The 24,177-nt window shown below is 66.2% G+C and overlaps 5 protein-coding genes across 6 annotated transcripts in view; 3 read left to right on the top strand and 2 right to left on the bottom strand.

The window, feature by feature from the left end:
• The window catches only part of CHLRE_07g318350v5 (uncharacterized protein), an 8,667-nt gene extending 6,221 nt beyond the window's left edge, over positions 1–2,446 (bottom strand). Inside the window, exons 1-4 of the mRNA XM_043063926.1 lie at positions 2,104–2,446; positions 1,919–2,023; positions 748–994; positions 25–161 (exon numbers count right to left, since the gene is read on the bottom strand). Of these exons, the coding sequence (XP_042922494.1) occupies positions 25–161; positions 748–994; positions 1,919–2,023; positions 2,104–2,205 (591 nt within the window). The 5' untranslated portion in view covers positions 2,206–2,446. The remainder of the gene's footprint in view (positions 1–24; positions 162–747; positions 995–1,918; positions 2,024–2,103) is intronic.
• A 390-nt stretch (positions 2,447–2,836) lies between these two features.
• CHLRE_07g318300v5 (uncharacterized protein) lies at positions 2,837–13,932 on the top strand. The gene is made up of 19 exons (XM_043063925.1): positions 2,837–3,126; positions 3,203–3,263; positions 3,398–3,452; positions 3,540–3,600; positions 3,826–3,893; positions 4,035–4,228; positions 4,457–4,582; positions 4,811–5,437; positions 5,593–6,309; positions 6,558–6,659; positions 7,076–7,372; positions 7,551–7,842; positions 8,017–8,136; positions 8,353–8,469; positions 8,666–8,784; positions 9,010–9,174; positions 9,423–9,716; positions 9,900–10,139; positions 10,271–13,932. The coding sequence occupies exons 1-19, from the start codon at positions 3,068–3,070 to the stop codon at positions 13,373–13,375; spliced, it is 6,819 nt and encodes a 2,272-aa protein (XP_042922493.1). The 5' UTR covers positions 2,837–3,067; the 3' UTR covers positions 13,376–13,932.
• A 2-nt stretch (positions 13,933–13,934) lies between these two features.
• CHLRE_07g318276v5 (uncharacterized protein) lies at positions 13,935–15,036 on the bottom strand. Its single transcript, XM_043063924.1, has 2 exons — positions 14,887–15,036; positions 13,935–14,633 (listed from the first exon to the last, which is right to left on the bottom strand). Exons 1-2 carry the CDS (start codon positions 14,897–14,899, stop codon positions 14,467–14,469), a joined length of 180 nt encoding a protein of 59 aa, XP_042922492.1. The 5' UTR covers positions 14,900–15,036; the 3' UTR covers positions 13,935–14,466.
• Positions 15,037–15,146: 110 nt separating this feature from the next.
• On the top strand, positions 15,147–19,292 carry CHLRE_07g318250v5 (uncharacterized protein). 2 transcript variants are annotated; one of them, XM_043063923.1, is made up of 7 exons: positions 15,147–15,815; positions 15,900–16,638; positions 16,923–17,146; positions 17,407–17,599; positions 17,818–18,117; positions 18,353–18,571; positions 18,795–19,292. In XM_043063923.1, exons 1-7 carry the CDS (start codon positions 15,547–15,549, stop codon positions 19,017–19,019), a joined length of 2,169 nt encoding a protein of 722 aa, XP_042922491.1. In that variant the 5' UTR covers positions 15,147–15,546; the 3' UTR covers positions 19,020–19,292. The 2 variants fall into 2 exon arrangements, with proteins under 2 accessions (XP_042922491.1, XP_001701010.2); XM_001700958.3 differs by having other exon boundaries at positions 16,920–17,146.
• A 64-nt stretch (positions 19,293–19,356) lies between these two features.
• Positions 19,357–24,172, top strand: CHLRE_07g318209v5 (uncharacterized protein). The gene is made up of 8 exons (XM_043063922.1): positions 19,357–19,933; positions 20,052–20,785; positions 20,882–21,695; positions 21,867–22,165; positions 22,381–22,573; positions 22,709–23,041; positions 23,278–23,562; positions 23,785–24,172. Exons 1-8 carry the CDS (start codon positions 19,664–19,666, stop codon positions 24,049–24,051), a joined length of 3,195 nt encoding a protein of 1,064 aa, XP_042922490.1. The 5' UTR covers positions 19,357–19,663; the 3' UTR covers positions 24,052–24,172.
• Positions 24,173–24,177: the final 5 nt, after the last annotated feature.

The raw sequence follows: 24,177 nt of genomic DNA, 5'->3' as shown, positions 1-24,177 counted from the left end.
CTCCCCCTCTCCCCCCCCCCCCACCTGCGCCACGGTGATGCCCCTGTGGAACACCAGCACGCGGTCCGCCATGTCGGGCAGGCGGGCGCGCAGCTCCTGGCGCTCGGGGGTGGAGGCCCAGAAGGACTTGAGCATGCGGTCGTCGTAGTAGTCCCAGTTCACTGGGGGGGGGAGGGAGGCGAGGGGTGCGGGGAAGGAGGAGGTAGGAGCGGGGTTGCGTACGTGTAGGGGATGGCCTGGTCAGCAGCAGGCCTTGAGTAGCGTGTGCGGTGCCCCCGCTGGCTCCATCCTTTACCATCCGTCCCCGCCTCCACTGCCCTCCCGCCTCAACCTTACGAGCAGCATTACCCGCCTGACTCCACCACACACCGTCGCTCCCATCCCCAGTATCTCCTCCATCTATCTCCTCTCCTTCATCCCAGCGCACTTCGGGTTTGGTCCTCGTAGCTCCCCTATCCTCCCACCCTCCTCTCTCCTCCGTCCTCCCTTCCCCCTCCTCCCTCCTCCCTCCTCCCTCCTCCTGATGGACGTTACTCGTGTCACTGTGACTACGCGTCCAGGCCCACCCTATGGAACTGTTCCGGCAGCGTGCAGGGCAGTCCAGCGCACTTCAAGTCTGTTTCCCGGTAACCCTTCCCTCCTCCATCCCTGTCTCCCCTCCCTGTCCCCCCATCCCTCCCTTACCCTCCCTTACCCCCCTTCTTCTGTGCTGTCTGTTGTTCTTTGCAACCCTATGTCAGTCCTCACCCTCCACGGGCAGCGAGAACATGAACTTGTCCGCCTTGGCCAGCTCCCACTCCGCAGTGGTCATGATGTGGAAGCGTGCCGCGCACATGAGCTGCATGAAGTCCGCAATCAGCTTCACCTCGCTGTTGTCCAGCTCCGCCACTGTCGGCAGGCCGCTGCCCACGGCGCTGATGAGCGGCTGGTCCTTGGCGCCGCAGCTGAAGCGCAGGAAGTTGTGTTTGAGGTTGCGGCGGAGCAGCATGAACTCCTGGGGGGGTGGGGATGGGGGTGTAGGAGGAGGGGAGGCAATGATGTTGTTACCGTAAAGAAGAGAACCGTAAGAAACTGGTTCACGGATACCAGATGGAGGTGGGTGGGGGTTGGGAATGTGAGGAGGGAGGTGGGTTACATTCATGGCTAGTTAAGAAAATGTAGACGGTAGACCACTTGTGGTGGTTAGGGAGGGCGGGTTGCGAGTGGGAGGAAGGAGGGAGGGAGAGGAGGGGCGGAGAGGTTGGGGTTGGGTTGAGCGACGGAAGGAGTCCAGCCGTCCATATATGGTTCGGGCGTCGGGATGGGATGGGTGGAGGTGGGGAAGGAGGAGGGGGCTCACTGCGTGGAGGTGCTGGGGCGGGAGGAGGGGAGAGGGTCGTGGACCTGCCCAGTGACCCAGAGCTCAGTGGTGCACAGGCATAGGGTAGGCCGCACCTGTCCACCCGCCCCCCCCAGGTGCCACTGCCCCCCCCCCCCAGTGTAGTGGGCACCCACTCCCCAACCCAGCCCCCAATGCAATGGGTGTCGGCGCCGACCGAGGCAGCGCAGCCGCCTGCAGAGCCCGCAGCGCACGCCCACCACTTGCCCCTGTGGGTGGCGTCACCAACCCACATGGCGCCTCCCAATGCCATCCCTGTAAAGCACGCTGCAACTTCTGGCCCAGCGCAAACGACCCAAAGCCAGCATTCGCCGCTCCCGTGATGCGCATGACCCTCCTGGGAGTCTGGCGACTGGGGCGCGTCAGCACCGGGCTGGAGCCGCGCAACTCGGGTTTGCAGGCTGTAACGCCGGGCAACTAGCCCCGACAGAGCCCATATCGCCGCATGCTTTGGCATTACATGTGTTGATTGCAAGGGCAGTGACACGGCCTGCAACGAGCACAAGCCTGCTTGCGTTCGTTCGACACCATGGCCCGCACCTGCGCGTATAGGCTCTCCACCAGCTGCGCTATCTTCTCAAAGCGAGTTCTCTCCGCCGTGGTCATGCCCGTTCGCACCAGCATGTAGATTTCATTGAACTCGACCTGACGAGGCGGGTGTGTCGGTCGCGGTCAGCGGCTGCACCGCTCGCTGGCCCCACCGATGCCCCCAGGCATGCACTTACCGGAATGTGCCGGTCCGGCGGACACACGATTTGGCACGCTTGTGCGGTATTGATGGTGGCCTTTTTGGCTCGGTCCTCGTCTACCTTTGTTTTGCCCCCCATTTTGGTGCCCTATAGAAACACCAAAGCACTGTGGGTGATTCTGCCTCCCTGCGCGGGCCAAAACGCGGCAAACTGGAGAGAAGTTCCCAGTGCAACTGCCCGAAGACCTCGGTGCTGTAAGGGTCTCAATATCAGATTCTTCTATGTGTAAGTCTATATACAAACGGAAAGTAACCTGGGCCTGTTTCTGGCGAGGCGGTCAGCGAAATTTAAGGCAGGTGCTCAGCGAACTGTTCTGTGGCACCCACTCCGCGCCGCAAACAATCCGAAGAGGCTCTGTGCAATACAGGTGCATGCGCCGGCGAGGCGGCATTTATGATAAGGCGAGTGGCAGTCGTCGGTTGCCATAACATGCGTCCCTTGGGTCCAATCCTGGGTGTGAGCCCCTAGCCTGGGCGAGAATGTGGTGTGGTCACGGGCAAGTAACCACAAGTATTGCTGCGTGGCACATGATGTATTCGTGTCTGTGACCGTGTTCCCGGCATGTCCCGGAGTACACCGTCGGGGTAGCCTGGAGGGGGGTGTGTGGGCGGGTGGGCGGCGGGAAGGACACGATCCAAAATGGCACGGCCAAGGGCCCGCCGTCTGTCACGGTGTCGATTTCACCCACACAGCGAAGCAATAATAATTACTCTACAAAAGCAAAGTCCATTACACCGGCATGCGCGCTACGACGGAAACCGAGAACCCACTAATAAGACCTGGTTGCTACGTCACCCAATTTATGGTCGCGCTGCACACCGACTCGTGCATTGTCGAATTTTGAGGTCTTTTAGTGCCCGGTGGCGTTCTCCCTGATGAGCTGCGCTTAAGCGGTGCTGGGTCAACGTCGCGAAGACGAAACTTGCGACCCAGCTCATAAATGGAGCTGCCCACTTCAGATTTATCCCTGTCACGAATTGTTGACATCTTGAAGCGACAGTAAGCACCGCGCTGCTCTTGCAGCCCATCGCGGCGCGCTGCAACCTCGACGTCATGTGGCGTTTCCTCGACGCAGGCCTCCTCAGCGGACGCCGGCAGACCTGAGGAAGCTTGCAACATATTTACGCAGTCTAGACGTAAGCGATGATAGCATGCGGGCAGGGAGTGCTACAAGGTGCTTGCAAAATGCCCCCAGCGGTTTGCTGCAGACGTCGGCTCGCGCCTCTCACTCTCCCTTCCAATGCTCCGATGCTTTCCCTTGCAATTGCAGGGCTTTTTCCACTCTCTTGACCAGCTGGATGTCGAAATAATTGGCAAATGGCTGAGTAAGTGCTTTGAGTTCTGCGGCTGCGGCATGTCGGCGTGGCCCTCACTGGTTGCTCACCCCGTCGCCTGCCATCACCTGCCCGCAGGCTACGAGTTCGTCCCGGCCGGCGAGCCCGTGTACCGCGAGGGAGAGTTCGGCGAGAGCATGTGAGCTACCTCTGGCGCGCCTTTTGGACATTAGAAGTCTCTCAGTACTTGGGAGGGTCCCTGGACAAGCGCTGTCTATCGGTGCCCAGCGCCCCAAGCTCATCGCCTCTTGTGCCCAGTAACACCGTATCCCGACTGGCGACTGCGGCCCGCTGTAACGCTGCAACATGCTGACATGTCTGACAGTCTGACACCCGCCTGTTTCCCACACTTGCTGCACGCAAGGTACATCATCCTGAGCGGCACTTGCGATGTCTTTCCGGTGGCTGGCTCCCGGCTGCCCTCCGACACTGGTGCGTTTGCGCAGCCGCCACACCGCACCTCCCCCCGCCTCCCGCCGTGCATTTCCCTGCTGCAATGGTGTCCTGCATAATAGAACATTAAAAGCACGCGCGTCGGGACTCCGCCGTGGGTCATTCATTCTGCCTGTGCAGGGCTGCTGCACATGGGCCAGGCCTTTGGAGAGCTGGCGCTGGTGGCGGCGCGGAAGCCCAGGAGCCGCACCGTGGCGGCCAGCACGGCAGGCGGCGGCAGTAGCAGCGGGCCGGCGCAGCAGCAGGGTGGCGTGCACCTGGCCACACTGCACCGCAGCTCCCTCAGCCACATGCGCTTCGTGGCCGCTGCCTCGGTGAGGAAAGGCAGCAGGGGCGCAGCAGGGGCCCAGGGTCCTCTTGGGGGAGTGCGGCGTGACGAGGCCTCCACGGCTCTTGTTGCATGCCACTGGCCCACGAATGAGGGCGTAGACATGTCGGTCAGCAGCACGAGGAAACGCGGCCCCTGCGTGTGGTGCAGTTGTTGCTGGGCTCGGACCCTCGGTTTCCTAACCGTGTCCTGTCTGTTCTGGTTTCGTCCGCAGGCGGACGCGGGCCGTGCGCTGCAATCGGTTCTGGCGGCTTGCTGCATGGGCGTGCTGCGCGTGCCGCCCGGCAGCCGCACCCAGGAGGAGGTGGACACGCTGGCGGAGTTCTTTGGCGTCATGGAGGTCAGCAGGCGGGGGCGGGGGGCGGGGGCGGCATAGGGAGGAGGAACGGCGGTGGCTGGGGACATGGGGGAGCTGGGGGCAGGCGACGGAGGAATAGGCGCGGGAGGGAAGGCGGAAGAACAGCAGCAGCCGGCACAATAGGCATGCGCCGCATACGCTGTACCGCCGTGCGTCACGTCCCCACTCGCTCGCACCCGCACCCGCACCCGCACCCGTTTATGCGTGCAGGCGTTCAAGAAGCTGCCCGGCGACATGGTGCGGCGGCTGGCGGCGGACGCGGGCCACGTGCGGCTGCCGGCGGGGCGGCTGGTGTTTGAGGAGGACGCGCCCGGGCACTGCATGTACGTGGTGGTCAGGGGCAGCTGTGCTGTGCGGGCGAGGCCGCTGGCAGCTAGGCCGCTGCGGCCGGGTGGAGGGGGCGCGCGCGGCATCGGCATGGGCCTGCGAGGCGGCGGCGGGCTGAAGGGCGCGGGGGAGCGCGGGCACGGTGCGGCGCATTCGGTATCGGTGGGAAGGAGCGCGGCGAGCGGCAGCACGCACGGCGCATCGTCGCCGGGGCGCCGTTCCGAGCTGTCGTCGGCGCGCGAGTCGTCGGTGTCACGTGTCACCGCTGCGGCAGAGGCGGAGGCGGCCGAGAAGGCGGGCGGCGGCAGTGACGGCGAGGGCCTGGGCGTGCCGGTGGGAGGAGGAGGAAGAGGCGGGGGCTGGGGCGGCATGGGATTCACCACGCTGCTGACGGTGCGGGCGGCGCGCAAGGCCCGTGAGCGACACCCCGACGCTGAAGAGGACCTGAACGAGGAGCATGGCGAGGAGGGCGAGGAGGGGCAGGAGGCACTTGACGGCCCCAGCAGAAAGGTGCGCCGCGCCGTGCACAACCTCTCACCACTCTCGTATTATTCCTCCCAAGCGGGCCGCACCAAGTGTATCCAATGCTCTCGCACAATACTGCGATCTTAGGCAACCTCTTAACGCGTGTTTGATGTCGCCGTCTTACTGTTTACATTGGACAGGCGGCGGGTGCGCCGGCCGCGCCGGCCCGCGACAGCCCCTTCTGGATTGCTCGCTTCATGGAGGACGCCCTCAAGCGGCTTCACGTGGGCGACAGCGCCGCCGGACTGGGCCAGGCAATGACGCCGCTTGCGGCCGTGGCGGCGGCGCGCTGGCGGCAGGCCGCCGCCGCGCGCCACAGCAACACCGGCATTGCCGCGGGTGCGGGTGCGGGTGCGGGTGCGGGTGTGGGTGCGGAGGCAGGGAAGCATGGGGAGGGGCTGGCGGAGGGCGCGGACGCCGCTGCTATCGCGGCGGCGGAGGGCGACGGGCAGGCTATGGAGGCGTTGCTGGGCCGCGCGGCGGCGCGGGCGCTGCGGGCGGCGGTGAGCACCAACCGGCTGCGCGACGCGGGCGCTGCGGCGGCGGGCAAGAAGCACGACGGCGGCGCGTATGCCGAAGAGGAGGAGCAGGAGGATGTGCTGAACCCCGCGGAGGCTGTAGCAGCGTCTGGTCTTGCTGCTACAGCCAAGGCAGGCGCGGCCGGCGGCGGGCTGAAGCAGGCTGACGCAGAGGGGCAGGAGGAGGATGATGCGGGGCAGGACGTGCCTGGGCCGCTACAGGGCCACCACGCCGGCCACCTGCTGACGGAGCCGTCGCTGCGGGTGCATGGCGCCGGCGGCACGGCGGGCGGCCGCCTGACAGCTGTGGAGGACCCGGCGAAGCGGCTGCTGTCACAGGTGCGTGCGTGCGTGTCTGCAGGCACTCACACAACTGCTGAGCGCACACACACTCATTGCTCACCACACCACGGTTGTGGAGCAGCATCTACTGAGCCGCTATCCACCAACGCTCTGACATCTCCTGTACTAACTGTTATGCATCGCGCCTGGAGATGTGTAACACCCCCCCCTACACACACACACACACACACACACACACACACACACACACACACACACACACACACACACAAACGCCACCGCAGGTTGGCCGCGCGGACCCCTCCGCCGTGAGCCGCGCGCTGCTGGGCGAGCTGGTGCAGCGCGCCGACGTCAGCGTGGTGCTGTACGAGGTGGCCAAGAACATGGTGCGAGCAGCGGGGGACAGGGCTGGGAGCTGTAGCTGGCGGCTGTAGCAATGCCTGGCGGCTGTAGCAGTGCCTGGCGGTGTGGCGGTAGCTGGGGCAGTTGTTTTGTCGAAGTGGATGTTGGTTGGTGACTGCCTGCGCCTGCGCCTGGGACAGGACAGGACAGGGCACTCGTGTGTGGCTTATATATGGGCAGATCCCATAGCTAGTAGGGGTAACCTGGACTGGAAAGTTGCACACGGCAGACGCATACTGTGTGTGTATGTGTGTGTGCGTGTGTGTGTGTGTGTGTGTGTGTGTGTGTGTGTGTGTGTGTGTGTGTGTGTGTGTGTGTATGCGCGCCTGTACCCGGCCCCTTAATCAGCCTTTCCTCTTGCTCCTCGCCCTCGCGGCCACCACCACCGCAACATCCGCAGGTGCGGCGCGGCGGCGGCCCCCGCCGCATCAGCCGCACGGCCTCCAAGCAGATCAACCGCGCGCTGCAGCAGCAGCTCCGGGCCGGGCCCGACCTCCTCCAGCCCACGGTGCAAGGCCAGCGCGTGCTCGGTCGCCACCCCTCCGTGGGCCACGGTGCCGGGTACTATGGCGCCGGTGGTGGTGGAGGTGGTGGCGGAGGGGCGCTGCGCGTGAGCGGCGAGGGGCCGTGGGGCGGCGCTGGCGAGCAGGCGCCGCGTGTGTCGATGGGCGGCAGCACTGCGACCTGGGGCCCAGAGGTGGGTTTGGTGTGGGAATACGCAGGGCAGCTTGGGCCAGGCGGGGGGCTGCTTGCATTGGCAAGAGTAGGGGACGGAACTTTTGCTTTGCAGTAATCTATGCCTGTATTTCGCCGGCAGCTGGAGCTTTCGCAAACACGCCGGACATCCCAACGCCAACGGTCTCGCGCGCTAACAGGGTAACCGCCGCTCATACAACGGTGGCGGCGGCGTGTACGGCACCCGCCCCGCCAGCGCCATGACCTCCGGCGCCTCGGTCTTCCACACGGAGGGCGGTACGACAGAGTACGACGATTACGAGGACGACGCCACTGACCTGGACTGGAACGGATCGGATCTGTTCAGTGTGGCGTCGTACGGCAGGCGCAGTACGGGAATGGTGGGTGGCGGCGGCTCACAGTACGGCGGGCGCCGCCGTACAACGCTGCAGGACCTGCCGGACATCATGGCCCACCAGGACATCAACACGGGTGAGCGGGAGCGTTACGGCTCGGGGCAGGAGGGGACGACACGCTCCTTTGCTCCAAGTTGTGCCCGGGTATGTGGTGGGGGACACGAGCACGGCGGCGACTAACTGCACGGCACGAAACAATGAACCCAAACCCATTCTTCAACAGAACATCCCCCGTCACACGCTCACACAGACCTGCTGAGCCCTGCGGAGCTGGATGCGGTGTATGGCCCCGTGCTGCGGGTGGTGGGGCCGGGGCAGTCCTTTGGCGAGCTGGCGCTGCTGCACAGGGAGGCGCGCCGCACAGCCACAGGTGGGTGCGTGGAGGAAGGCGCTTGTGCCGATGAGAAACAGGATGGGGGGAAAGCAAGGCTGCCAAGGGGCTGAAGCGTGCGCAGGGCGCTTGTGTCGGAGCGTGTCGTTCCAGAGACCGCAATGTGTAGCGCACCGTAAGCATGGGGGAGTTCGTGCCGTATGCTGTCACCGTCAAGTGCTACCCATCACCCATGCCCATCTGTGTCATTCACAGTTGTGGCGTTGCCGCCATCCGCCGCTTCGCTGGGGCCGGTGACGTCGTCGGGCGCTGTGGTGGGCGCCGCGTCGGCAGCAGCTCCGCCCAGTCTGCCAGTGATTGCCGGCAGCCAAGGTGCGTGTGGTGTTGCCCGTGCTGTTCCATGCCACAAGCGTTATGTGGTTGGCTTGCACGCTGCTTGCAGGCGGCTGCGTTTCCAGGCCATGTGCCATCGCTGCTGCTGCTGCCGCACGTGCTGCGCTTTCCTGGGGTCTCTGCTTGCTGACATGAGCAATACCACCCGCACCTCGCCCCTCGGGAACATGTGCAGGCCTCACACCGGAGCTGTCCTCGGCCTCGCTGCACGGCAGCGGCGGCGGTGACGGCCCCGCAGTCGACCTCATCTGCATCCACCGCCACACCTACAACCACACCGTGCGGGCCGTGCAGGTGCGCTGCCAACCCCTGTGTCGCCTGGCGTCGCCGGCAGAGCCGTTGCCCAGCCTTTGGTGCCTGCGCGGCAGCTATCCCACCCAACCTCGCCACCGTACCCCGATTTTTGCAACCGACCTCCCACCTGGACACACATACAAGTACACACACACCATACACACACACGGGCTTCGTTTTGTTTTCTTAACACACACACACACACATACATACACACACACGCAGGTTGCGCAGCTGCACGGCCTGTTGGCCTTCCTGGGCGGCCTGGCGCCGTTCCGGGCCCTGGACGAGCGGCAGCGGGCGGCTCTGGCGGTGTTCTGTCGCCCTCGTGAGGTGGCGGCGGGAGCGGTGCTGGCGGCACAGGGGGAGCCGGCCAATGCGCTGTGGATGGTGGGTGCCGCCGCGGGTGTCGCGAGTGTTCCGCCATTGCAGCGTGCCAGTTTTAGGGAACAAGTCAAGCCGCGGGCGTACAGAAGTGCACTGTCGTGCTCTGGGCTCTGGGATGGGCTACACGACATGGCATTCCGGCTAGGGCTTGGCGTGCATTTGAACAAACAGCCATACCTAACACATGTTGTGATCATTGTCGCGTACACACCAACACGACGATCCCTGCCACACACGCTCGCCCTAACCAGGTCCAGGAGGGTGAGGTGGTGCTGCTGGATAGCAGCTGCGGTGTGGCGGAGACGTTGATGGCGCCGGCACCCGGCGCCGCGCGCACCGCCCTGCTGCGCAACATCAGCGCCCCTGCCGGCCGCAACGTCGGCGGCAGCGGTGGCGGCGGCAGCGGTGGCCCTCAGCCGGCACACCAGCTGGGGCCCGGGGGACCGGGCGGCAGGTTGCTGCTGCGGCAGCTGTCTGCCCCAGAGGTGCAGCGGGTGGTGGCGGCGGGCGGCCGCCTGCCACCCGTGCCCTTGGGCGTTCGCCAGGTGAGCCCTCTTGGGGCTCGGACTTGTGCACCCTTACCCCAAGTGTAGTACTTGCAGCGTTGCACACGAACATACCACATCATAGCCCTGCGCCTCTCTCTGCTCTCTCCGCCCCCCGCCCTCCTTCTTACTCGCATTGTATTTGTTCCTCGCACATGCGCCTCTGACCCACTGCGGTATCAGGACAACGCCGGTGGCGGCGGCGGGCGCGTCATGTTCGACTCGGGCGCCTCCGCCGCGGAGCAGCAGCGTGCGGCCGCCAGCGGCGCCGCGCCCGACGGCCCGCTGCGGCACGTGGCGCCGGGGGCGCTGCTAGCGCTGGGCGGCACGCTGGCGGCTCTGGGCGCGGGCGGCGTGTTCGGAGAGGGGCTGCTGGCAAACCTGCACAAGGAGCAGCCGCCGGTGCCGGGTGCCGCGTGGGAGGTGAGTCACGCTTGCTTTTGCTCTCGACAGCGGGGGCGCTGTTGGTGCAAGTTAGCGGAACCGGACTCTAGCGCACCCCGGGTTGTGGGGATATGTGCCTGACTGACTGTCCCGCTTACGTGCATATTCAGGCCCCACAGGATGACGCCGCATCTTCCAAGGGCTCCTCGGCGGCCTCACGCGCCGGCCGACCGCGCCCGCTGCGCCACGCCGCGCCGCCGCCGCCGCCGCACCCGTGCACCGTCATCGCGCGCCGCCCCACCAGGCTCCTGTACATCTCCGCACACGACCTCTCCCGCTTCGCCGAGCTAGTCGCGGAGCCCCTTTCCGAGCTGGCAGAGGCACGTGGCGATTTCCTGGCCACCCGTACGGCGTCAGTCAGTGCTGCCAAGGAGGCGGTTGCGGAGCGCGTGGCGGGCGCCCGCCGTGTGCTCAACGACCTCCGCCACATGCAGGCGGCGGGCGTGCCCGTCGCCTCCAATCCCCGGCTGCTGGAGGACCTGCGGAGGGAGCAGGTGGCGGCGGCCGCCGCCACGGCTGCGGAGTCGGAGTACCCGCCGCCGCCGGTGCCGACGGCGGCGGAGCGGGAGGCGGCGGAGGCGGCTGCGGCCATCCGTATGATCCAGGCCGCGGGCGGAAGGGTGCGGGCGCTGCTGCCCGGCGGCGGCGTGGGGCTGATCGACCTTACCGCGACGGCGGCGCGCGGCAAGCCGCCGACGGGCCGGGTCAGCAGCGCGCGGAGCGCCCGCAGCGGCAGCAGCGGCGGCGGCGGTGCCGGGCAGCCGCTGAACCGCTTCGTGCAACAGCTGCACCCGATCGCTGGGCGGCTGGCGGCGTGCCTGCAGGAGAGCACGCCCAAGCTGCCGCCGCGGCTGCCGCCCACGCCGCCTGCCGACGGCGACGGCTACCGGCCCACGCTGCGCCAGGCCTCGGCTGCAAGCTCGGCGGCGGCGCACTCGCTGAGCACCATCCAGGAGGAGAGCAGCTCGGGGATGCTGCGCGCGGCGGGCGCCGGCGCAGCGCGCTCAGTCGGCGGCGAGATGACAGACGGCGGCGGCGCCGGCGGCGTGCTGCTGACGCAGCGTCGCGACTTGATGGCGCCTGACCAGCCGCCGGCCTCGGTGGCGGCGGCAGCTGTGGAAGGTGTGGCGGCAGTGGAAAGTAGTGGAGAGCTGTGGCGCGAGGACGGAGACGGGTACGGGGACGGGGACGGTACAGAGCATGACCAGAGTGTGGAGCTGGAGGTCAGCGAGGAGACAGTGCTGCCGCACTCCGCCGCTGCAGCTGCGGCTGCGGTGCATAACACCGAGGGCGCTGTGAAGAAGATGGCGGAGCAGCTGCAGAGCTTCTACCAGCTCTTGGGACAGGTGCCGGGCAGCCGCGATGGCGCTCGCCCAGCTACTGGAGGCGGCGGCGGCGGTGGCGTAAGCAAAGACGACGAGAGCGGCCGGGGCCCAGCTCAGAGCGGTGCACCGGTGCTGCCGCCTCTGCCCCTACGCCAGCTCAGCCTCACCTCAGCCTCAGCGTCAGTAGCAGCGCTGGCAAGCCCGGGCCAGGCAGCTGCATCCCCGCAGCTGCCGCCGCTGCACAGCACCGCCTCTCTGGGCCGCACCGACTCGCGCCGCCGGCTGGCCCACAGCGGCTTCGCGGCCTCGCCCAGCACCTCCTTCACCACCCGCACCGCGCCCGGCGGCTTGCTGCTGACCGACTCGGCAGCCAACACCCTGCACGGCGGCGGCGAGTACGCGCCCCCCTCCCTGGGCTCCATGTCTCAGGCGTCGCTCCGCTCCTACCCCTCCATCGGGCCCACCGCCTCCGTCGTCGCCGCCGGCCTGACCTCTATGGGAGGGCCCCTGCTGGTGAACGAGTCCAGCGGCGGCAGCTCGGGCGGCGGCGGCGGAGCCGCCGCCGCCGCCGCCGCCTCTGGCAGAGCCGCCAGGCCCGACTCGGCGGAGTCTGACACGCCCGCCCGCCTGTACGCCGCGCTGTGTGAGGGCGGCAGCATGGGCGGCGGCGCCCGCGGCCTGCTGCCGGCGCTGCACCACCCGCATCGGCAGGCGCTGCTCGCGAGCGGCGGCCCGCTGTCGCGCGGCAGCCACGGCGACGGCGACAGCATCACCATCTACTCGGACGACGGCTCCACCAGCCCCGACCTGTCCATGCTGTCACGTGAGACCCTTGGCGCCATGGGCGCGGGCGTAGGTGCGGGTGTTGCAACCGGCGGAGGCACGCCTGGCGCGGTGTCGCCGCCGCTGCTGTCGCACCCACGTCGCCCCATGGCTGCGGTACGTCGCAGCACCAGCAACATCAGCGAGGGGTTGGTGCAGCTGCTGGGAGGCACGCCCGGAGACATGCCCTCCACGCCGACTGCCGCCACGGGCGCGGCGGCATCAGGCCCCGGCAGCAGCGGCAGTGGCGGCGCCCGTGTAAGTCTGAGCGGCGGGCCTGCTGGGTCTGACGGCCGCATTATTGAGGCACCCGGCGCGGCCCTGGATGTTTTGATGGGTGGGCGGCCGCGGCCGCTGTCGCGCGGTGACAGCTTGCGCAGCATGGGTGGCGGCCGCCGCACTAATAGCATGAGTGGCGGCGCCGGCAGCAACCGGGTCAGCCTCAACGGCGCCGCCGGCGGCGCACCGGCGAGCCCGTACCTGGACCTGCTGTCGGCGGCGGTGGCTGCGGCGACCTCCTTTGGCGCCGCAACGGAGGAGGCGGGCGTGGCGGCTGGGGTAGGCGATTCCGCCTCCGCCGTCGCTGCTGCTGATGCCGCAGCCCGTGCGCCGCTACAGCTGCTGACGCCAATGGAGTCTATCAACACGGAGGCGCACCAGCAGGCCACGTCGGCTGATGATGCTACTGCCGCCGCACATGCTGCTGCAGCCTCGGAAGGCGCCGACGCGGACTCGGACGCAGGCGCCGGTCCAGGCGGGGACGGTCCGCTACTGCCGTGGAGCTATGTGGACGGCACGGACAGCCCCCAGCCGCAGCCGCACCCGGACGCCGAGCCGCTGGTTCCGCCACTGTCGCTGGCCGCACTCAAGCTGCGCCCGCGCATCATGGGAGAGGAGTACAGCAGTGACGGCGGAAGCCTGGGCGGGGCGGAGAGCGACGGCGGCGCGGGGCCGCGCGCATGTAGCCCGCGTGCCGCCATGACAGACAGCCCGCTCCGCGCGCGCCGCGGCGCGGGTGGCTTTGAGTCGCCTGCTCACAGCCCCCGCTTGGTGTCGCATGTGTATTGAAGGAGACATGTGGTGAGGATGAGCTTCGCTCAGTGATCCGGTGGCGGGTGTGAAACTCAATACCATGTCGTTTGGGGCAAGGGCGAGCGCAATCCACTTGGATGAAACAAGGCGCGCTGTGCGTGCGGAAGCCTGAGTTGTTTAGGTAGGGCTGCTGTAGCGCTGGGCTCACGCCGCCTCACGCTGGCACAGGGAAAGGACGAAAGGAGGTGAGATGGCCCGCTGCACGTGCACTGCCATGACTTCATTCTGCCACGGCCTGAGACGGGGAACCACTTTTTGACTGCATTGCTAATTGATGGCGCTGAGATAACCGTCCTTCTTGGACTTCGGACCGGGACGTGCCTACACGCCCGTGAGATTGTGACTGTGTTGAAAGAAATGATGCTGTACATACCGGTACAGGCCTGGCTGATGGTCCATTCTTGTTGAGAAATGCTGCTGTAAAGGCCCGAAGCGACCGTGGTGTTTAAGACCGGAGGAATGACAAGACACGCGCAAAGGCGAGGCCTGAAGGTTGCTGAGAAGGCAAGGCATTTGACTGTGAGACTCGCGGAGTCATCACTCCTTTCCAAAGGCACGCACAAGCGCAGGTCGGTGCTTCGCTAGCTTACACCCAGTGTGCGGACACTTTAGCCGATGCTTGGCTGCCTCACACTGTCTCACATCACATCATGATCAAGCAGCATTGAAGTCCGAAGCAACCAAGCCCAATTGCCGTACTACCACAGCTTCCAGCCTGCAGCTGCTGCTTCTTACCAGCTGCTACTGCGCACCACAGTCGCCACTGCTCTGGACCGCTCCTTTGCCACCAGCACCACCACCAGCGGCTCGTGCCGGCGCGCCTGCGCGGGCTGCAGGCACCGGCGGGCTGGCCACGACCGCCATGACGCCACTGCACCCTCAGTCGCCTCTGAAATGGCGTGCGCGGTGTCCGAGGCCAGCTGCCGTCACGCACGCGCCAGCGCCTCCCCAAGACCGTCGCGCGCACCCTGTGTGGGCGGTGACCGCGTCCAGGATGGAGGCCGGGGTAGGTGCAATAGCAGCACCGACACGATGGGCTCACGCCTCTACCGCCCAGCTCCTCTGCATCATCTGCGGCCATGGCAGTCACCCCACTGTCGTCGCCGCGCGCCAACAGCGCAGCACACACAGCCGCGCAGGTGCGCCCGCCCGCACGTCCACCGCGGCACCGTGGCCAGGTGCTGCGGCGCGTGTGGGCGGTGGCAGCCCGGACCCCGGGCCGCGCCAGCAGGGCCTGCAGCACCGAATGGCGTCAGGGTGCGTCTGGGTGCGTTGCCGCCGCCGCCGCGAGCTGGGACACGGTGGTCGGTAGGGCCAATACTGCCTCCCCGTCCGACCGGCTCCCCTTACTTGTTCGCTAGGGCCCAGTCGGAAGTGCCTGGCCAGCATGAGCTCGTGTACGGTACAGCACGCAACTGGCAGCGAAAGGTCACTGACAACCCGACACCCGACATGTAAGCCCACGCCCTCAGCCGCTGGATGCACACCTGTTCGCGGCATGGAGTTACCTTCTCTACACTGCTATTATAGGTCAGTTTTGTTGCTGTTTCAGCATTTCAGCATGAAGCAACAGTTCGTAGCCGGCTGTCGAGTCTGGATCCTGTGTGGTGATGTGTGATTGCCTGTAACTACTATGGAAATAATACAAAAGCTCAAAAAGCAGCAATGGGCAGCGGGGCGACCCTTCTAGCCACCAGCCCACCGCAAAATTAAACCCCATCTGCGCAAGCGCCGTGCTTTTTCCATTATAGTAGCACTCCCTCATTACTTGCAACACTATGCATGAGTAAGTCGCCATGCAAGGCGCCTCGTCAACCTATGTGCGGGCGCGCCCTAGTGCGCATCCATGTGCAGCTGGTACTCCGCACTCACGGCAATTCCTTTGCAGTTCCAATACCTTCTACCGACCTAGTACTCGTAATGTAGGCAGACATGCAAACGGCTTCCGAGCTATTAGACCCGCCCCGCGTGCGACCAGCCCCTCGCCACACGGTCGTGCGGCCTCTGCTCACGCAAACTCCAGGGCCAGTGCCGCCGGCTCCACCACTGCTAGCGCGTCCTCAAATGGTGTCAGCATAGACAGAGCTCTTGATGGAGCGGCGCGTTGGCAGTCGCAGGGCAATGCGCTGTTCGGGTCGGACCATTTTATGGACGCGCTCCATGCCTACCAGCAGGGACTGGCGGCGCTGCAGCAGGCGTGTCAGCAGCCTGGGGACCAGCAGCCTGAGGAGCAGCAGCCTTGCAGTGAGCAGCTAGCTAAATGTCTGGCTATTCTACTCAACAACTCGGCGGCGGCGTGCCTGGGCTTTGGCGCATACGAGTCTGCCCGTGCCTACGCCCACCTGGCCCTGCGCCGGGCGCCGCGTGATGCGACCACACTGCTTCACCTAGCAAAGGCGCTGGATGGGCTGGGCAGGTGCGTGGGGCATAGCAAGGCGAGACTGCATTTCCAGATGTGGTTGTTTACTGTGACCCTGCTTACTGCCTCATCTGCTTGCAGGTACTCGGAGGCGGCCGACGCCTGCGAAGCCCACCTGAATGCACTTGCGCGCCAGCTGCAGAGCAGCAACAGCAACAGCAACAGCAGTGGCTTTCGACTCGCAGTCACGGCTGCTTTCACCGACGGCCAGCGCTTCCTGCAGTCTCTGCGGCAGCGGGCGGCGGAGGCTGAGCGGGGCGAGTACAACGAGGCGGGCATGGCGCGGGAGGCGGCGGCCAGCACCACGCCACGACTGGAGAGGCACGCCGACTTCATTGGGCCCGTGCAGGTGGCGGACGCGGGAGAGGGCCGCGGGCGCATCCTGGTGACCTCACAGCCGGTGCGTGCAGGTCAGCTGCTGCTGGCCATGCGCGCGGACGCGCTCTGCTATGACTCGGAGGTGCCGGCGTCCTTCCATCCGCCACCCGGGCAGCAGCGCAGCCGCGCCCACCTACAGCTGGCGCGGCAGCTACCCGCAGCTGCCGTCGCGAGCAGCCGACTGGCGGCACGGCTGTCATACCTGCACGCGAACGGCAACCCCGTGCCGCCGCTGCCGGACGTGCAGGAGTGCGGATTCGTGCCGGCTGCGGCTAGGCACGGGGCCGCGACGGGTGGCGATGCAGAGCGGCTGCAGGCAGGGCCAGCGGCGGTGGCAGCGGAGGAGGTGGCCGTGGCGGCGCGGGCGTATGCGGCTGCGGTGGCGGCTGGCACCAGCGCCTCCCAGCAGGCCCGCTATGCATGGACGCGCGGCCTCCTGCAGGTGCGTATGCGGGTGTGCCCGGGTGTGCTTGTACGTGCCATCCAAGGGCTGGGCGAGGCGCACTGGTCGCATCTGAGACGGAAGCCTTGGGTAGTGACATTGCAGCTGACAATTTAAGCATGTGCACGTGCGTGCGCACGCGCATGTGCACGTGCGCGTGCGCTTGAGGCCGGGCTACCCAGCTGCCGTCTGCGCAGCATGGAATCACACCCAAAACTTGGTGTTGCGACTGACTGCCGCCTGCCGCGCCTACCGCCGCCTGCACGGCTCTTGGCTCGCAGCAGACGACGTGGCGGGACCAGCTGTCCGCTGACTCGCAGCTGCTGGACGGCATCTGCGCCACCAACGTCTTTGAGACCAACCCGCGGCTGCCGGCAGAGCAGCCCGCCACCGGCGGTAGCAGCACCGGCGCGGCCGCGGTTGCGGCGCTGGAGACCGAGGCGGGCGGTAGCGGGCTGTGGACCCTGGCCGCCTACTTCAACCACGCCTGCCTGGACAACACGGAGCGGTGGGTCAGCTCCGGAGGTGTCTTCGTGCGTGTCCGTCCAGCTTTGTAGGGAGCGGTCGAGCAGAAGGGAATTCGGTTGTACATGTGTAAGGGAAGCTAGAGGTTGGGCATATCATTGTTATGTAGTGACGTGCTGCCCGAATGTCGCACACGTGGCCATGCGGCCATGGGTACACAGTGGTCAGGCCGTGGGGCCCCCGACACCTGCGCGCAACGCAACCCGATTCCTGCTGCCTCACCCACGTGTCTCACCGCTGCAGGTACTTCCTGGGTGACTTCCTGTTTGTGCGCGCCTCGCGAGACCTGCCCGCCGGCGCGGAGGTCACCATCACCTACCTCAACCCGCTAATGAGCTTCAGGGAGCGTGCCCGGGCCCTGGAGAAGCGCGGCTTCGCCTGCGGTTGCGAGCTGTGCAGCGGGGAGATTGAGTGGCGGCGCCGCCAGCCGGAGAAGGTGGGTGCGGTTGCGGGTTCACATTGTTGGTGAGAGGGCATTGGCGTGACGCAAGGAGCTTGCCTGGAGGGGCCGGGGCTTGTTTGCCACAATGGGATTTGGTGGGCCAGCTCAGGCTGCGGGACAGCAGCCCGGCGCACGTTGTTCGTGCAGGGTCCGGTGCCATGGATTGATTGATGTGCATGCCCTGCGTGTGCCCCACCCGCTATCACCCGCAGGCAGCACAGGAGGCGGACCTGCTCGACTGCTACCGGGTTCTACAGGCACAGATCGCAGAGGAAGAGGCGGACAGCAGTCCCACCAGCAGTGCCACCAGCAGCACCAGCTCCGGAAGCAGCCCGGCGACGCCCGCTTTCCTGAGCACACACCCGGAGCAGCGGGCCCGCAGGCGGCGGCTGGCGACCCGGTTGCAGGAGCTGTTGTCGGGCCTGCGGGACGCGACGCGGGGCCGGGTATGGCGGGCGGCGGCGCTGTACCGGCCGTACGTCCAGCTGGCGGAGCTGCTGCAATCGTGCGGGGTGGGTACTGCTGGCCGTACTGACCGTACTGTACAGGCGGCCCCATGCCGTACTGGGCTTGCGGCATTCCGTATTGAGTTTTGTAGGCTAGCTTCGTTCCTCTGCACGCAATAGTATTCAGGGCTCGTGGCACTATTTTGCGTCGGCGCCTTATGCGGTTGTTGGTTGGCCCGAGCCACCGTTGGAAATCACTGCTCGGTTTTCGCGCACATGTGGTACGGTGTTATGCACGCAGGACTTCCAAGAGGCAGCGGAGGCATATGAGGAGGCGTTTGGATCCCTGGCGCAGCAGCGGGACGGTGACGACGCCGCTGCAGCCGGGGCAGCTGACAACCATGACCACGTCAGCACAACAGGTCCGCTGCTCGCAGGCGAGGCGGCTGCGGCTGCGGCAGTCGCCGCTGCGGCGGTTGTCGGAGACCGGCAGCTGCTCTCGCCTGGATCCGCGGTCCTGGTGAGTGCATTGGAAGGAGGCGTGAGGCGTGGCGAGAAAGCACGTCGCCCTAGCTCTCTTTGCTCGCGGCATGCATAACCAGGACTTGCTTGGTCGGACTGTCCCTTCTTTGTAATGTCGCAATCATAACCAGGCAGCTGCAGCAGCCCACGCGCAACCTCACGTGTGTCCCACCCCCGCCCGCCGGCCTGCCCCGGACCTCCCGCCTGCTGCTACTCCACAGGTTGCGGTCAAGGCCGCTGTGGCTTGGTCTTTGGTGGGCCCTGCTCCTAGGTTCGGCGGTGACGGCATCACGTGGCAGGAGCAGGAGCGGAGGCGCGAGGCTGCGAAGCAGCGGACGCGGCTATGGGAGGCGACGGCGCGGGGTCTGTGGTGTCGCTACTTCGGTGGGAACCAGGAGCTCTTCGAGGCGCGGTTTGCGGTGTCGCTGAGGAGGCTGCGAGAGTAGTGGTGGCAGCAGCAGCTAGGTTGGAGGTTCTTGTGCTTTGATCCTTTGAGCTCGCTCGTGTGGCAGCTGCATGGCTGGGCCGTAGTGAAGCGCACATGTGGTGGTGGGGATGTCTGCTCCGTGTGTCGGCTCCGAGGCCGGCAAGGAAGGCCTGTGACATGCTAAATGGGTCCCGTACGTCCATCATGCCATGCGTCGACCCCTGAAGAGGTAACCTGCAACTGGGATGGATGTCTGCGGAAACCCGAGCACGCGGTACTCCAGTACTTCTGTGGGGACGAGGCGGGGCCGCACTGTCTCGGGATGACAGCTGCACACCACGCGAGATTGGCAGGGACCCAACCTTATATCTCCAGCAATTCTAGTAGTTCACATCTATTTGTCATCTAATGCCGAAGCATAGTACTGAGTGCGGAAGATCGGTGCCACTGCGAGGAACAAAACAAATGGACCGAATCATGTTTGACCATAACTCAGCCGCAATTTATTATGCTTTGATCGCGATTCAATGGAGGATGACAGTTTTGGGCGCCGGCTGTCCTCCCTGACAGCTGCATTATCCTGCTATCCTTGAGCCCAAAGGCCATACAACACATCAAAACATGTCATTAGAAGTTCAGCATGAGCAGGAACGACGGCGATTGATGGCAGAGTCCCCGGCGCGTGGCAGGCCAGAAGCTGCGGGGCCACCGCGGGGCGTAGCGAAGCCCCGCTTCTCGCGCCAGCCCCTGGCGCGGCTTGAACCCATCCAGCTGTGCCAGCTGCGACTGGGCTACGTGCACACTGACAAGTACGTGCTGTGCCGTACACTGGTGACGCCGTACAAGCTGCGTGCCGTGGCCACCGTGGTCACGGACTGCCCGGCGGCGGCGAGCAGCGATGGGGACGACAACAGCAAACCTGCAGCAAGCCAGGTGTGTTTAACTTGAGAGCAAGTTTCAGGTGCAACCAGATGCAAGGTGCTGGACATGCAAATGCCGGGCCGGCGTGTTTCACGCGTCGCGCTGCACCGTGTCATTCCTTCAATCGCAGATGCGCCTACTGGTTCACAACCTCAATGCGCCCATGGAGATCATGACAGACCATACCGGTGCAGCATCACGGCCTCATCACGGCCTGCCGCCTGGCACAGTGCTGGCCATCAAAGAGCCCTACCTGGCGGCGGCGGGCTCCTGCCCAGGCGGCAGCGGCCTGCTTGGAGCAGCGTCAGTGGCAGGGGGTCACGTGGGCGGTGACCCCGACTCCCAGCCCTTCCTGCGTGTAGACAGCCCCATGGACCTGTTGGTCATCTCCGACCCCCGCCACCCGCTGGTCGCCGGCACGGCCTGGGAGGAGGACGTGAGGGCTGCAGCCGCGGCGGCGGCGGCAGAGGTGGGCAGTGGCTGCGGCGGCGGCGCATCGCGGCAGCCGCTGCAGCTGACAGCAGGAGCCACGGCGGGCGTCAAAGCTGGAGACGCTGACGGCGCGGTGCGGTGGCAGTCGCAGGGCAATGCGCTATTCGGGTCGGGTCACTTCGTGGACGCACTCCACGCCTACCATCAGGGATTGGTGGCGTTGCAGCAGGCGGGACAGGCACAGCTGGCGAGCGAGCAGCAGGCGGCATTGGCGAAGCGGACGGCGGTACTGCTCAACAACTCGGCGGCGGCGTGCCTGGGCTTTGGCGCGCACGAGTCTGCCCGTGCCTACGCCCAACTCGCCCTGCGGCGGACGCTGGGTGATGCGACCACACTACTCCACCTAGCAAAGGCGCTGGATGGGCTGGGCAGGTGCGTGGGGCGTGTCAAGAGTAAGGCATTCGTTGAGGTCTTGTTGTGAAGCTGGCTGCGCTGACTCGTTCACTGCCATGCACCTGCTGCTTACAGGTACTCGGAGGCGGCTGACGCGTGTCAAGACCACGTGAACGCACTTGCGCGCCAGCTGCAGAGCAGCAACAGCAACAGCAGCAGCAGTGGGCTTGGACTCGCAGTCACGGCTGCTTTCACTGACGGCCAGCGCTTCCTGCAGTCTCTGCGGCAGCGGGCGGCGGAGGCTGAGCGGGGCGAGTACAACGAGGCGGGCATGGCGCGGGAGGCGGCGGCCAGCACCACGCCGCGACTGGAGGGGCACGCCGACTTCATTGGGCCCGTGCAGGTGGCGGACGCGGGAGAGGGCCGCGGCCGGGGCCTGTACATGACAGCACCGGTGCGGGCGGGTCAGCTGCTGCTGGCGATGCGCGCGGACGTTGCGAGCTTTGCGGCTGATATGGACACCTCGACTATGTGTTGTGATGAGCGGGCGGCGGCGGACGTGGCAGCACTGGGGGCTGCAAGCGCACAGCTGAAGTGGGACCTTCCGCCAGCAGTGCTCGGGTGCGGCCGCCTGGCGGCGCGCTTGGCGCATCTACATACCGGCGGCCGGACACGTGTGCCGCCCGTGCCGCCAGCAGCAGAATGCGGCTTCGTGCCGACGTGGCGCCCGGTGGCAGTGGCAGGTGCAGGCGCGGGTGCTGCACTTGGCGCATCTGGGTTAGCGACGGCACAGACGGACGGAGGCGCAGCGGAGGGCAGCAGTGATAGCCGTGGGGAGGAGGCCGTAGCAGCGGCGAGGGCGTTCGAGCTGGCAGTGCAGGGCGGCGCTGCTGGCAGGGCGGCACAGGGCGGCCCGCCGCCGAGCGCTGTCCAGCTGGGTCTCCTAAAGGTAGGTGCGAGGCAAGCCACTGCGCTGCTCACGTATTATGAGTCTGTGTGTGTGCATGCCTTTCTTCGCGCTTCGTTTGCTTGTCGTTTGTCCAGGTGCGTCCCTTTTCTCGTGCCACGTATGTCTAATTCACGCAGCCCCATTTCGGCTGCGGCTGCTCGACTGCTGCAGGCCCCACCAAAGGGCTCGCGGGTGCGAGTGGATGTGGAGCAGCTCGCACGCCTGTGTGTTGCCAACGGCTTTGCCTTCGACCAGCTGCTGCCGCTACACGTCGCGGCGCCTGCTCCTGCTCCTGTTGCCTCGGGCCCTGGTGCCGCCGTCAGTCTGGAGGGAGGGCACGACAGCTGCCAGCGGGCCGGCGGCGACCAGGTCAATGATGGCGGCGACGGCAGTGCCGGCAAACCCACGGCCACGGGCCTGTGGGGCCTGGCATCGTACTTCAACCACGCATGTGTCGCGAACGCACACAGGTGCGCTGGTACGATGGAGGGCTGGAGTGCGATGAAAGAGGTGCACTTGTTTGCTTCTGCGCAGCGGGATTCTGCTGCTGGTGACCGCCGGGCCTGGTCTGGTCCGGTCCAATGCCGGAGTGTTGCAGGGCCGCCGAGAGCCCTGGCTGCCATACCCCACCTTGCGCGTGCCCCCTGTGCAAATGAACCTTGGCAACGCGCACCGGCGCATGCAGGTACTTCCTGGGTGACTTTCTGTTCGTGCGCGCCTCGCGAGACCTGCCCGCCGGCGCGGAGGTCACCATCACCTATCTCAACCCGACGCTGACGTGGGAGCAGCGCAGCGCCAAACTGCTACGGCGCGGCTTTGCCTGCGGCTGCGAGCTATGCATGGATGAAACGGAGTGGCGCCGCGGCCACCCTGACGAGGTGAGCAAGATTGAAGGCATTGGATTAGGTCGGCTCGCCATGGAATCGGCAGCCTGTGGGACGGGGGTGAAGTTGGCGCGGAGCTTCACACGAGTCCTGAATCGCCTCTGCCGGCGCTGTGCGTGGCTGCCGCAGTCCCAGCAGTTGGAAGAGCTGCTGGCACGCGTCGAGCGCCTGTGCGCAGAGGCGGCAGCGGCGTGTCCTGTGGCGGAGGGCGCCATCGGACCGGATCCCGCGCACGCTGCCGTTGCTGGCGAGGCTGCTGTGGCCGCCCCTGCCGACCACAGCCCTGCGGCAGCTACCACAGTTTGCCGGCAGGAGCAGGAGCAGCGAGCGCAAGAGCCGTGGGTGGCCCGCGCACGTGGAGTGCTGGAGGAGCTGGCTGGAGCGGCATTGCGCGGCCGTGGCTGGCGCTCGACACTGGTTGGGCCGTCCAGCCGGCTGGCGAGGGTGCTGCGGGCCTGCGGGGTGAGTGGTTTGGAAGTGTGGAAGCGAGGGGTGTTGGACACATGGGCACACTAACGGGACGCATAATGCATGTATGCGGGTTGGCTTGGCAGAGGTGCCGCCCCAAACCCTGCGTCCCCATGCTCGTGATCTAGACATGCGGCCAAGCTCTAAATTGAGTGCTGTCACGCGTCGCGCGCATTGCACGCACCCATGCGCCTGCCACCCGTGCGCCATGCGTGCATCATGCACCACAGGACCTCTGTGCAGCGGCGCGGGCCCGGGAGCTTGCCTTCCGCTCGCTGTGCCACCGCCCTGGCGCCCGATCCCAACAGCCCGGGGCGCAGCAGCTGGAGGCCCAGGCTGAGGCCGGACGCGGGGCGGCAAGTGAAACTGCTGCTGTCGGACTAATGCCAGGTGCTGCCGCAGCAGGCGCGGGCTCTGTAGCTACGTCGCCGGCTGCTGGGCAAGCACTTGCGGGAGCTGAAGTTACAGCCGCTGATGGCAGCGAGCGCGTCCTCTCGCCCGAGGCAGCGGTGCAGGTGAGGCTGGCAGCAGCAGCACTGCAGGGCGGTGGCGCTGCCGTTGCACCTGGCGCGCGGGCGGGCGGGGCTAAAGCTGCGCGGGCGAGCTCTATCTGCTAAGGGTGCATGCTGCAACCGCAGCCTTCCTGCGCATGGGCCATGCCCCAACGCATCTCTGCAGGCGCTGCGGTTTGCTTTTGGCGAGGCTGAGCCCCGCATGTCCTGTTCTCCCTGGTGCAGGCGGCCACGGATGTCGCGGCCGCGTGGAGGCAGGCGGCAGGCGCTGGCTCCCTTCAACAGCACCAGCGGGGAGAGGAGGAGCGGGAAGCGGCGAGGCAGCGGGCGCGGCTGTGGGAGGCGACGGCGCGGGGACTGTGGGCCCACTACTTCGGTGGGAACCAGGAATTGTTCGAGGCACGGTTTGGAGAGGCGCTGGAGCTCAACACTGGAGTGGCTGGTGATGGGGTGGCGCACAATTACACTGGGTGGCTGCCTTCTCAAATATGAAGTCGTTTCCTTCAAGCAAATAGTTTGGGCTGGCAAAACTTTAGCATCTGTCGCGGACGGCTTTCTTGCCTGTTACCCGTGAAGCTGCATGGAGGTACCCGTGACGGATCTCGCACGAGTTTCCAG

The sequence above is a fragment of the Chlamydomonas reinhardtii genome, chromosome 7, assembly GCF_000002595.2.
Source record: "Chlamydomonas reinhardtii strain CC-503 cw92 mt+ chromosome 7, whole genome shotgun sequence".
Classification (NCBI taxonomy): Eukaryota; Viridiplantae; Chlorophyta; class Chlorophyceae; order Chlamydomonadales; family Chlamydomonadaceae; genus Chlamydomonas; species Chlamydomonas reinhardtii.
This window is presented reverse-complemented; position numbering and strand designations above follow the sequence as displayed.

Bases quoted from the DNA above. Each gene is read 5' to 3' on its own strand.
- CHLRE_07g318250v5 (XM_001700958.3), top strand. From the start codon at position 15,547: ATGGACGCGCTCCATGCCTACCAGCAGGGACTGGCGGCGCTGCAGCAG. The intron at 16,639-16,919 runs GTGCGTATGCGG...CTTGGCTCGCAG, and splicing joins GGACGCGCGGCCTCCTGCAG to CAGACGACGTGGCGGGACCA. The intron at 18,572-18,794 runs GTGAGTGCATTG...GCTACTCCACAG, and splicing joins CGCCTGGATCCGCGGTCCTG to GTTGCGGTCAAGGCCGCTGT.
- CHLRE_07g318209v5 (XM_043063922.1), top strand. From the start codon at position 19,664: ATGGCAGAGTCCCCGGCGCGTGGCAGGCCAGAAGCTGCGGGGCCACCG. The intron at 21,696-21,866 runs GTAGGTGCGAGG...CGACTGCTGCAG, and splicing joins TCCAGCTGGGTCTCCTAAAG to GCCCCACCAAAGGGCTCGCG. The intron at 22,166-22,380 runs GTGCGCTGGTAC...CGGCGCATGCAG, and splicing joins TGTGTCGCGAACGCACACAG to GTACTTCCTGGGTGACTTTC.
- CHLRE_07g318300v5 (XM_043063925.1), top strand. From the start codon at position 3,068: ATGGAGCTGCCCACTTCAGATTTATCCCTGTCACGAATTGTTGACATC. The intron at 6,310-6,557 runs GTGCGTGCGTGC...ACGCCACCGCAG, and splicing joins CGAAGCGGCTGCTGTCACAG to GTTGGCCGCGCGGACCCCTC. The intron at 6,660-7,075 runs GTGCGAGCAGCG...CAACATCCGCAG, and splicing joins ACGAGGTGGCCAAGAACATG to GTGCGGCGCGGCGGCGGCCC.